The following is a 12,973-nucleotide window of genomic DNA, read 5'->3' as shown; positions in this document are numbered from 1 at the left end:
TAAGTTTAAAGTGTACAGTGTGATGATATGCTTTATGTACGTTGTTTAGTTGCTAAGTCACGTCCAACTCTTTTGTGACCTCATGGACTGTAGGGAGCTGCTTTCTCCATGGGATTTCTCAGGCAAGAATACTGGAGTGGGTTGCCATCTCCTTCTCCATTGATTTATATATACATTGTGAAATAGTTACTAATGTAAGATTAGTTAGCACATCCATGGCTCACATATTTACTTTTTTTGTGTGTGTGGTGAGAACTTTTAAGGTCTGTTCTCTTAGCAACAAGTATGCAGTGCAATATTATTAACTGTAGTCACCATGCTATACATTAGGTCCCTAGAACTTGATGACTGGAAGTGTACCCGCTTTGACCACCATCTCCCCATTTCTCTTCCCCTCCACCCTCGCAATCACCAAGCTACTCCTTCCATGAGTTTGACTTTTTTAGATTCCAGACGTGTGAGACCATACAGTATTTGTCTTTGTCGGACTTACTTCACTTAGCGTAATACATTCAAGGTTCATCCCACACTTAGCGTAATACATTCAAGGTTCATCCCATATAGTTGCAAATGATGGGATTTTCTTCTTTTGGATGAATAATATTCCATTGTGTGTATACATGCATGTGTATGTATCATATCACATTTTCTTTATCTATTTGTCCATAGATGGACACTTAGGTTACTTCCATGTCCTGCCTGTTGAATATAGTGAACTTGGGGTGCAGATATCTTTTCAAAGACAGTGATTTCATTTACTTTGGATATGTACTCCAAAGTGGAGCTCCTGGACCATATACTGGTTATAGTTTTAAATTTTTGAGGAACCTCCACACTATTTTCCATGGTGGCTGTACCAACTTACATTCCCACCAGTAGTGCACAAAGGTTCCCTTTTCTCTACATCCTCACTAGCATTTATCTCCTGTGCTTTTGATAATAGTCATTCTAACAGATGTGAGGTGATATCTCAATGTGGTTTTGATTTGTATTTCCATGATAATTAGTGATATTGAGTTCCTTTTCATGTACCCATTGGGCATTTGTGTATCTTCGGAAATATGTCTGTTCAGATCCTATGCCCATTTGTTTCCAAGGGAGATACCAAGGGAACATTTCATGCAATGATGGGCACAATGAAGGACAGAAACGATATGGACCTAACAGAAGCAGAAGATATTAAGAAGAGGTGGCAAGAATACACAGAACTGTACAAAAAGGACCTTAATGACCCAGATAACCATGATGGTATGATCACTCAACCTAGAGCTAGACATCCTGGAGTGTAAAGTCAAATGGGCCTTAGGAAGCATCACTACGAACAAAACTAGTGCAGGTGATGGAATTCCACTGGAGCTATTTCAAATCCTGAAGGATGATGCTGTGAAAGTGCTACATTCAATATGCTAGCAAATTTGGAAGACTCAACAGTGGCCACAGGACTGGAAAAGGTCAGTTTTCATTCCAATCCCAAAGAAAGGCAATGCCAAAGAATGCTCAAACTACCGCACAATTGGACTCATCTCACACGCTAGTAAAGTAATGTTCAAAATTCTCCAAGCCAGGCTTCAACAGTACGTGAACCGTGAACTTCCAGATGTTCAAGCTGGATTTAGAAAAGGCAGAGGAACCAGAGATCAAATTGCCAACATCTGTTGGATCATTGCAAAAGCAAGAGAGTTCCAGAAAAGTATCTACTTCTGCTTCATTGACTTTCCTAAACCCTTTGTGTAGATCACAGCAAGTTGTGGAAAATTCTTCAAGAGATGGGAATACCAGACCACCTTATCTGCTTCCTGAGAAATCTGTATGCAGGTCAAGAAGCAACAGAACCGGACATGGAACAACAGACTGGTTCCAAATTGGGAAAGGAATATGTCAAGGCTGTGTATTGTCACTTTGCTTATTTAACTTATATGCGAAGTACATCATGCAAAATGCCAGATTGGATGAAGCACAAGCTGGAATCAAGATTGCTGGGAGAAATATCAGTAACCTCAGATATGCAGATGACAGCACCCTGATGGCAGAAAGCAAAGAGAAACTAAAGAGCCTCATGATGAAAGTGAAAGAGGAGAGTCAAAAAGCTGGCATAAAACTCAACACTCAAAAAATTAAGATCATGGCATCCAGTCCTATCACTTCAATGCAAATAGATGGGGAAACAGTGGAAACAGTGACAGACTTTATTTTCTTGGGCTCCAAAATCACTGCAGATGGTGACTGCAGCCATGAAATTAAAAGGCACTTGTTCCTTGGAAGAAAAGTTATGACCAACCTAGACAGCATATTATAAAGCAGAGACATTACTTTGCCAACAAAGGTCCATCTAGTCAAAGCTATGGTTTTTCCAGTGGTCATGTATGGATGTGAGAATTGGACCATAAAGAAAGCTGAGCACCAAAGAATTGATGCTTTAGAACTGTGGTGTTGGAGAAGACTCTTAAGAGTCCCTTGGACTGCAAGGAGGTCAAGCCAGTCAGTCCTAGATGAAATCAACCCTGAATATTCAATGGAAAAACTGATGCTAAAGCTGAAGCTCTAATACTTTGGCCATCTGATGTGAAGAACTGATTCACTGGAAAAGACCCTGATGCTAGACAGTTTATTAAAAAGCAGAGACATCACTTTGCTGACAAAGGTCTGTGTAGTCAAAGCTATGTTTTGTTTTGTTTTTTTAAAGAAAGCTGAGTGCCAAAGAATTTATGCTTTTGAACTGTGGTGTTGGAGAAGATTCTTGAGTGTCTTGTACTGCAAGGAGATCAAACCATTCAATCCTAAAGGAAATCAGTCCTGAATATTCATTGGAAGGATTGATGCTGATGCTGAAGCTGAAGCTCTAATACTTTGGCCATCTGATGTGAAGAACTGACTCATTGGAAAAGACCCTGATGCTAGGAAAGATTGAAGACAGGAGGAGAAGGGGGCAACAGAGGATGAGATAGTTGGATGGCATCTCTGACTCGATGGACATAAGTTTGAGCAAGCTCCAGGAGTTGGTGATGGACAGGGAAGCCTGGCGTGCTGCAGTCCATGGGGTCGCAAAGAGTCGGAAACGACTGAGTGAACTGAACTGAACTGATGCTTGTTTGTTAATCAGATTTTTTTTTTTTTTTTGCTATTGAGTTTTATCAGTTCCTTAATATATTTTGAATATTAACCCCTTATTGAATACATGATTTGCAAATATTTTATCCCATTACATAGATTGCCTCTTCATTTTGTTGATTATTTTGCTGTATAGAGGCTTTTTTGTTAACATGTAGTCCCATTTGTTTATGTTTGCTTTGTTGCCTGTGCTTTGAATGTCTTATCCAAAAACCATTGCCAAGACCAATGACAGAGCTTTTGCCATATGTTTTCAGGTAGGAGTTTTGTGGTTTCAGGTGTTTCCATTTAGAGTTAATTTTTGCGTGTAAGATGGTGTCCAGTTTCATCCTTTCTGATGTGAATATCCAGTTTTCCCAACTCCATTTATTGAAAAGACTTTCTTTTCCCCATTGAGTATTCTTGGCTTTTTTGTCACCAGGGTCTTTTGTGGTTCCACATGAATTTTAGGACTGTTGTTTTATTTCTGTAAAAATGCCATTGGAATTTTGGTAAGGACTGCTTTGAATCTATAGATATCTTTGGATAGCATGGCCATTTTAACAGTATTCTTTTGATCCATGAATATGGGATATATTTCCATTTATTTGTGTATTCTTTGGTTTCTTTCATCAGTGTCTTATAGATTTCACTATACAGATCTTTACCTCCTTGGTTAAATTTATTCCTAAATAGTTGATTATTTTTGATGCTATTTTGAATGGGACTGTTTCTTTTTCAGGTATTTTGTTATTAGTGTATAGAAATACAACTGATTTTTATATGTTTATTTTATATCTTGCAACTTTACTGAATTTACTTAGTCATTCCACTAGGTTTTTTTTTTTTGTTTTTTTTTTTGCAGAGTCTTTAGGGTTTTCTATATATAATATCAGGTCATCTACAAACACAGTTTTATTTCTTCCTTTTCAACTTGAGTGCCTTTTATTTACTTTTCTTGCCTGGTTATTCCAGCTAGGATTTCTAGTATTATGTTGAATAGGGGTAGTGAGAGTGGAGAATCTCATCTTATTCCTGATCATAAAAGAAAAGCTTTCAACCTTTCACCATTGAGCACAGTGTTAGCTGTGGATTTGTCATATATGATTTTTTCTATATAGAGATATGTTTCTTCTGTATTCAATTTGTTGAGAGTTTTTATCATAAACGGATGTTGAGTTTTGTCAGATGCTTTTTTTTTTTTGCATCTGTTGATATGATTGTATGATTTGTTGTTGAATTTGGTGTGCTAAGATTGTTGAAAATTTTTGCATTTGTGTTTCTTAAAGATACTGGTCTGTAGTTTTCTTTTCTTGTAGTGTCTATACCTGGCTTTGGTATTAAGATAATGTTAGTCTTATACAATCAATTTGAGAATGCTTCCTCCTCTTCAATTTTTTGGAAAATTTTGAGGTTTGGCATTAATTTTTCTTTAAATATTTGATAGAATTCATCAGTGGAATCATCTAGCTCTGGGCTTTTTTTTTTTTTTTGGCTGGGAAGTTTGTGATTACTGATTTAATTTCCCTACTCATTATTGGTCTGAGTAGATTTTCTGTTTCATCATGATCCTGTCTTAGTAGGTTGTATGTTTCTAGGAATTTATCCATTTCTTCTCGGTTGTCAAATCTGTAGGCATATAATTGTTCACAGTAGTCTCTTTTGATCCTTTATGTTTCTGTGGTATTAATGTAATGTCTTCTCTTTCACTTATAGTTTTTGAGTCCTGTCTCTTTTTATTGTTTCAGTTCAGTTCAGTCGCTCAGTCGTGTCTGACTCTTTGTGACCCCATGAATCACAGCACACCAGGCCTCCCTGTCCATCACTAACTCCCGGAGTTCACTCAGACTCACGTCCATCGAGTCGGTGATGCCATCCAGCCATCTCACCCTCGGTCGTCCCCTTCTCCTCCTGCCCCCAATCCCTCCCAGCATCAGAATCTTTTCCAATGAGTCAACTCTTCTCATGAGGTAGCCAAAGTACTGAAGTTCAGTTCAATTCAGTCACTCAGTCGTGTCCAACTCTTGGCAATCCCTTGGACTGCAGCATGCCAGGCTTCCCTGTCCATCACCAACTCCCAGAGCTTGCTTAAACTCATGTCCACCTTGAGACTTGTTTTATGGCCTAACCAATGATCTGCACTAGAAAATGTTCGCTGTGTACTTGAGAAGGATGTATATTGTGTTGCTATTGGATGGAGCGTTGTATATATGTTTCTTAGGTTCATTTGGTCTGCAGCATTGTTCAAATATGCTCTTTATTGATTCCTGTCTGGATGATCTATCTCTTGTTGAGAGTGGGATATTAAAAAATTAATGAGATTTATCTCAAGAGCAGTGGTTCTCAACAGGGGATGATTTTGCCCCCCACCAGGGCACATTTGGCAATGTTTGGAAACATTTTTGGTTTTCACAGCTGGTGAGGAAGGACATGGCTATCGCTACTGGCCTTTAGTGAGTTGAGGGCAGAGATGCTACTAAACATCCTATGATACTTGGTGTAGTCCCACATCAAAGAATTATCTGGATCAAAAATGGCAATTGTGCCAAGGTTGAGAAACTCTGCCCTAGAAGAACAGGGAGAAAATGCTAATAGATTTGAGAAAGGATTGGCTCGAACCACTAATAGTTTCAGAGAACCAGGGGTGTTGGGAGGACAACGGCACTCTCCCGTGACCTGTTGGAGCTGGTTGATAGCAGTTCTAGACTGGACTTGGTATATTCTATGTACCCTCCTTGCTCTTTTGTCTCAAGACTTTGAGCAAAACAAAGCACACTTGTTATTCTGCAGAGAGGAGCTTTCATTTTAACTGTTTTTCTTCTCATCAAGAGAGCATCTTGGGGATTCTGGGATCTGGAGTGGTGTAATGACCTTATTAGGAGGATAGGAATAAATCCTGGGTAACACAGTCAAGGTTGAGTGCTCCCAAGAAAGGGCATCTGGAAATGTGAGCTTCTAAAATGCTAATGGTTTCTCTTATCTTTCAGGTGGTAAATGTGTCAAGGCTCGAGGGAGATGACAATCCTGTGCAGCTCATCTACTTTGTGGAGGATCAAGATGGAGAGAGACTCAGTGCAGTCAAGACTTCAGATCTGATTAACAAGATAGACATCCAGAGAGCAGCCATCATCTTGGGTTACCGAATTCAAGGCGCTGTTGCCCAACGTGAGTGCGTGAGGCTCGGCCCCTCATAGTCATCTGTGCTGAGCTGGGGTCAAAAGCCAGTCTTTTTCTGATGATAATCTCTGAATTTAAAACTTTCTTATGTGTGCATAGTAGATTTATGTCTTATATCTTTATTATTAGGTGTCATTTATATAAGATGTCAGTCATTAAAATTAATTTGCTGAGATCTTCTTTATTTCAGTTGCATGTAGTTGTAGCATTCTCTGTTCTTTTTCTTACCCAGCATTTTATATTCATAGTGTTATAGTGAGTTTTAGTAGCTTAAGTTAACTTTAATATTTTTCCCTTCTTCCTGTACTAAAAAAAAAAAATTTATCCTAGGTAAAATAATGGGTTTTCCCTGTATTTATTCCAAAATCTTATATGTCACATTTTGAATGTTGGGGTGGGGACAGTGAGTCAAACAGGAAGCTGGGAAGTACCTTCTGAATTTATTGGCTTCCTCCTGGGTCTTCTAAGACAAAGAAGCCCTTGATCTTTACCCTTTTCAATCCTGTTTCTCTCCCACCCTGTCCTTAAAACAACTCATAATTTAGGGGTATTTTGATACTCTTTATTATTGCTGGAAGAGTCTAGGCTCCTGCCCCCGCCTCACGATGGCTATTCTCAATGCCTTTTTTTCCCCCAACTCACAGATTTTGGTTATTTAAAAGTAAGAAAAGGAGACATGAAAGAGTATGTTTTTCTAAATATGGCTTTCTGAATCAGACTACTATTTTAATGTGGGTGTTTTTTCTTTATGTTCCTAGGAGCAATCCTTATAAGAGCCCAGAGATATCTCCTCCCAACAGTAAAGGGATAACTAAATGTTTAGAAGGAATTTAGTATCAGAGAGTGTTGAAAATCTCCCCCCAATTTTCAGCGATGAAGGCAGTTCTTAAAAAAACGACAGCTTTGAAATGATCCTCAGTAATGGAATGTTCTTTGTAAGAGCTGTTCTTGGAAACTAATGAAGATGAGGGCCAGTGGGCACACTTGCTCCATTTTATAGGTGACCATGGGAGAGTTGAAGCAATTAACCACTGGTGGTTTGTGTTTGTATATTTGAGAGATGATTGTATATTGGTGTGTTCTGTTTCAAAGCAGCCAGAAAAAATAATGAAACACTTACTTGCATTTCTTCATAGACGGTATTTCTAACTGTTGGATGAGTGCCTCACTCCAGCTGAGCACTCATTTTTTAGAAAAGATGCATTGCAGTAGGCTCTGGGCACTTTTCAAGGCTACTTCCATCTGCTCTTGCACCTCTCTTTGGCTCATTTTTGTGCTGAAGACAACAGGGGTAGCAGTCCTGGGATTGGAAGCCTCAGCCAAGACTAGAACCAGCCCCCGAAACAGCTGTGGACCCCGTGTCAGGCCCTCATTTTGATGAGTCACAGGGTTTTACTAGGTTAGAACTAAGAAGAGTCTCTAGTTGTCCCAGCTCCTCAGTTTGGTTGTATAACTCCAGTATTGTCAGTTGTTTTCATGCAAAATAAACTACATGTACAAACTATATTCATGACAAACTAAAAGACGCAAAATATTTACACCCTGTCACTTTCTCCATTTCCTGCAGAGTCTTTGCTTTGTAATTTGTGCTTCTTTCAGAGTGCACGTGCTTTAGAGGGCTTGCTCCCCTCCCTGGTCACTCAGGGGCCTAAACCCAGACTTAAACCAGCACTAAGCATCTTTTTTTATTGTTACACCTTCGAGTGAAAACATTCTGATCCTGTAGCATGTGTTAACCATTACAGGATATGAAAAAAGTATAAAACTTAGTCCTTGCCCAGGAAGACTGAGGTTGTGTTTGAACAAAGCATAGTCATGACCATATTAATGAGCGAAGTGGTATTGTATATCAAGATGATACATTTATGTAATAACATGCATTTTGAAAGAATAGCACAGTACTGTTTATAAGACAAAGACATCCAAGGACAAAAGAACTTAGACAAGGGGAATCCACCGTTGTCATGGAGAGGTTGTTGTGAAGTGACCATAATGGATGAGGGAGCTGGGCAGTGGGAAGGGGGTGTTTTGGTTTCCAGAGCCTGGTAATTGGAACCTGAGCTTTAAAAGGACCGAAAAGAGTAGAGCTTTTAAGAAGAGCTGAATCTTGCAAGAGGAGGAATGCAAAATGAGGAGCATGAGGGCCCAGTACTGGGCGCTGGGTTAGGGAGAGGAGCCCGTGAAGGAAGTTGAGGAGGACAAAGTAATGGCAGCGTGATCGCCCAAGGCCATGGAAGATGGGGGGTGGTGGGAGGTGGGGGGGGAGGGTGGAGGGTTCAGAATGTTAGTTGAGGGGACTTCCTTGACAGCCTAGTGGTTAAGACTTTACTTTCCAGTGCAGAGAGTGTGAGTTTGATCCCTGGTTGAGGACCTAAGATCCCACATGCCAACAAGCCAAAACATAAAACAGAAGCAGTATTGTAACAAATTCAGTAAAGACTTTAAAGATGATCCACATCCAAAAAAAAAAAAAATCTTAACTATTTTAGTGTAATTGTAAAATTGACAACTGTACCTTAAGTAAAGCAGTTTCAATGGAAAGTCCTATTTCAAGGGCTTAGAGAGAGACCCAGATGAGGAATGAAGACAGTGCTCACAGACCCCTTACTGGGATTTCTGATTTTTGATGAGGTTTAGAAATCTTCCTGCAGCGAGAATTTAGGGAGGGACCTGGTAGAATAAGCTGGACGAAAGGAGAATAAACTGGACGTCAGGAGGCCTGGAATCAACCTCACTTGGCCGTTGAATTAGCGATGTTCCTTTAGACGCGTCATGTACGTTGCTGTGATCCTTGCTGTGTTGTAGCTGGAACATCCTGGGTTGTGTTTACTGCGTCCCGTTTTTTGTCTTCAGGGGGTCATCATCTCTCCCCGTTGTCTTGAGCTGAAATGACGTGGCAGGGTTTCTGCTAGTAGGCGGGGCATTCACTGTCCAGTAAAGGAGTGCAGAGGACTCACTGGGAGACCTTGCTTTCTCGTGTGCAGCTGTGGACAGGGTGAAGAGGCCGTCCCCCGAGTCCCAGAGCAGCAACCTCTGGGTCATCGTGGGCGTGGTCGTGCCGGCGCTGGTAGTTCTGGTGATTGTCATCATCCTCTACTGGAAGCTCTGCCGCACGGACAAGCTGGACTTTCAGCCTGACACCGTGGCCAACGTTCAGCAGCGTCAGAAGGTAAGGGGCGGCCCCTCCACCCCCACGTTCATATGAGCGTTTTGTGGGCTGGGATGGGGCGAGTTCAGATTCCTGGTATTGAAGGATGGGGAGAGGAGCTAGTCAGGAAATCTTCCAGCCCTAGTGGTGGTGTCCCTTTACTTCCATGTTTGTTTGCTGAAACCCAGGTCTTCTGTAGTGTTCCATAGCTGCCCAGAAAAAGAAGCTGTGTAAAGGCTTAGCAATGCTGCAGACTCTCAGTTCCACTGTGATCTTATTTTTGAGATATTCAGTTACAAAATCATATCCATTCTGTGCATGAATTCTGATCTAATTTAACCCTGGACACATTCAGAGAGCAAGAACCAAGGAAGGTTTTCTTTGATCTGCAACCTTGCTGGGCAGCTCCTTTATTTTCTGTCTACATTATTGCAAGCCTACTTATCCACCTTGATCAAGAGCACTTAATCATTAAAAAGTGGTAATATGTGCCTTTTTCATTTTGACTTTATATGTGTATATATATATATATATAAATATATGTATGTATGTACATAATTTTTTGGACAATCTTCAAAAAAAATTTGGAGTACTAGTCAACCAAAAGAAATTCTGTGTGGTCTTTCTTGTTAACAACACATAAAATGCATCAGCTGCACTTTCCAGATTGGGATACTTTAGGGAAGAACAAAACAACCTGAGTACAAAATTTTCTATTTTTTTCCCCGTGTCCCCCCTACCCAACCCTACTCTGCAATCTTTTAGAGTTAATTAACTTACACCTAATTTGACAGCAGTTTCTTTCTTTCTTTATTAGCAGCTCCTTTTCCATGTTTTTCCAAGGCATTCCTTGGAAATTTATAATAGCAGTTTTTAGTTTTTATAATAGCAGTTCCCTTCTCATACTTCAGTGTCTGCAATATTTGTCACATGTAAGTTTCAGAGCAAAGACACAGCATCTTGGTCAGTATCTGGCTCCTCTGGTGAAGCATGAACATGCCAAGTAAGAGAAGAGCTGGTTAGGTGCAAACCCTGAGCTCAGCACACCTGTCAGCCTCACCCAGGGCATGAGAAGTGGTGGTTGCTGGCTCTGATAACATGTATCCACTATGGGTCACACATTTAGCGGACTCAGTGGACTCTTAAGAGTTTGGTGAGAAAAAGCAAGCAAGAGGCAGAGGAACAGGAAATAAAGGATCACCATATTAACCTTCTAATTTTACTCTGATTTTCTGGGTATTAAAAAATCCTGTACGTAATAAACCTAGACCTGATGGATGAAAAAAGTGAAAGTGAAAGTCACGTGCAACTCTTTGCAACCCCATGGACTATACAGTCTAGGCCAGAATACTGGAGTGGGTAGTCTTTCCTTCTTCCAGGGGATCTTCCCAACGCAGGGTCTCCTGCATTGCAGATGGATTCTTTACCAGCTGAGCCACCAGGGAAGCCCAAATTAATTCAGCACTATTTAAAGTCATTTTTGGGGTTGTTTCTTTGGCCACACTATGCAGCATATGGGATCTTAATTCCCAGACCAGGGATCGAACCCACATTCCCTGCATCGAAAGTGTGGAATCTTAATCACTAGACCACCAGGGAAGTTCTGATGGATGAAAAAAAGTATTTTAAATTTATTTTGCTTGTAAAAGTAAATGAAGAGCATTCTTCTTCTTATGATTTAACTAAGAAATGCAAACTCTTGATTAAATTGCAAGCTTATGGTTATCCAGCATTTTGGAAGCAGTTTATACATTAAGGTCATATTTATTACCCATCTTCATTTATTATTGACATAGTCTGCTAAGGTTGTCTTGTTGTCAGGCTGGTGAATAGCGTGGAAAAAACCTGGGGGATAAAGTCCTTGATGACTCGTCATGTGACTTTCACCGTGATGACATCAGCAGTCGGTTCGGAAATGTTTCGGGTTCTGGTGAAAGAGCACTGTTACAGAGAGATGTAGCAGTGTAGACGGTTCTGTATTTGGGTCTGTACTGTGCTGTGCTTCCTCACATAAACACTCCTGTGGACGCCTAGCCATTGGCTCTCACTTCAGGAAACTGTCAAGAGAACCACATCCCTGAAGGTCACAACAGACTGTTCCAAAGCATGCTAGCCACTGATGCTGCTATGCCGTGAATAAACAGTTGCCAGGAGAACTCTCCGCCTTTGAAGCTGTGTTCTTCTGCAAGTGCTGCATGGATTGGCGCATTCACTTTTACACCATCTTTTCAGGAAGGGTTTTTTGTACCAAGGATTCCCCAAGAGAACAGGTGTCCTTGACTTGGTTAGGAGCGTAGCAGGGTCTTTGTTTGGCTGGCATAAGAGCCCATCATTTGGATCTTGTCATGTTTTTTTAATAAGAAAATGATGATATCCATTTAGTTTAAAAACAAGCATCTCTGCTTCATAAGTGTTTCTTCTAAGATTATCTGACAATAGTAGAGTGCCTCTAGCCTATTCTTCAGGGCACTTTGCAAAGATGCTGTCTTCCCTGTGACTCAAAAGAGCAGAGGCCCTTTTTCCTTCTAGTGTGGCTCTGTTTTCTCTCTCTGCTCTGCTCACCCCGCCCCTTGATGCTGTTTCACTGCTGTTCTCTGAAATCTTTTAGCAAATCCCAGAGCTGCAAACATCTGGAAACAATAAATCTGCTGACCCCAAATCCACACCCCTTTCTTCTTGTAACCAGAAGGAAACCTCTTCCTATTGTCTGGGAGTAGATTAGTTTCAAAATATGATAAGAGAGAGAAGCCATCCTATTTTGAGGCAGAGTCTTTTAAAATTTTGAGTGATAAAAAAACAAAAACAAAAACCCTAACGCATGTCTTTCTTTTTATCTGTATTCTCTTTAATCTGTAGCCCAAAGTCATCACTTTTTACTGCTACCAGTAAAATTACAGCTTGGACCCGCCTCGCCCTGTTGAGGTTCTATTTAAAGACATGAACAGCATTGGCTTAGATGTTGCCTGCTCCGTGAAAACTTGTTCCTTCTGATGGGGACAGTCCACACCCCGTGGTTGGCCTGGGACCTGGTTCCTGGCTCGCGGGCACCGTGGGCGGCTGGATGCGGCTGCCTCAGATGCCGCGTGTTCATTCACCAAATGCTGAGCCTTTGCTCTCAGCCAAGCAGGGTCGGGCTGCGTGACAAGCACAGATAACATGTGGTCCCTACCTTCGAGGGGCTTCCCTCGTAGCTCAGTCGGTAAGGAATCTACCTGCAATGCAGGAGACCTGGGTTCGATTCCTGAGTTAGGAAGATCCCCTGGAGAAGGAAATGGCAATCCACTCCGGTATCCTTGTCTGGAAAATCCCATGGACAGAGGAGCCTGGCGGGCTACAGTCCACGGGGTTGCAAGAGTCAGACACGACTTAGCGACTAAACCACCTAAACCAGTCTGCCTTCGAGGGCTTTCGTGAGGGAGGAAGTGGCTCAGAGCTGACACAAAGCAGCGTGTCTGTCCAGGGCTCTGTGGCAGCTCAGATATAGGGTTGAAGCTTGGAGGCTGAGGAGGGGAAGCCAGAGGAAGTGGGCCCAGGTGGTGGGGGAGGGCAGGTGTGGACGGC

The 12,973-nt window shown here is 41.3% G+C and overlaps 1 protein-coding gene across 1 annotated transcript in view; it reads left to right on the top strand.

The window, feature by feature from the left end:
• The window catches only part of KIAA1549 (KIAA1549 ortholog), an 83,276-nt gene that overhangs the window by 18,227 nt on the left and 52,076 nt on the right, over positions 1–12,973 (top strand). Inside the window, exons 8-9 of the mRNA XM_040259967.1 lie at positions 6,075–6,252; positions 9,249–9,433. Coding sequence (XP_040115901.1) covers positions 6,075–6,252; positions 9,249–9,433 — 363 coding nt within the window. The remainder of the gene's footprint in view (positions 1–6,074; positions 6,253–9,248; positions 9,434–12,973) is intronic.

This window comes from Oryx dammah, unplaced genomic scaffold (genome assembly GCF_014754425.2).
Source record: "Oryx dammah isolate SB20612 unplaced genomic scaffold, SCBI_Odam_1.1 HiC_scaffold_18, whole genome shotgun sequence".
Taxonomy (NCBI): Eukaryota; Metazoa; Chordata; class Mammalia; order Artiodactyla; family Bovidae; genus Oryx; species Oryx dammah.
This window is presented reverse-complemented; position numbering and strand designations above follow the sequence as displayed.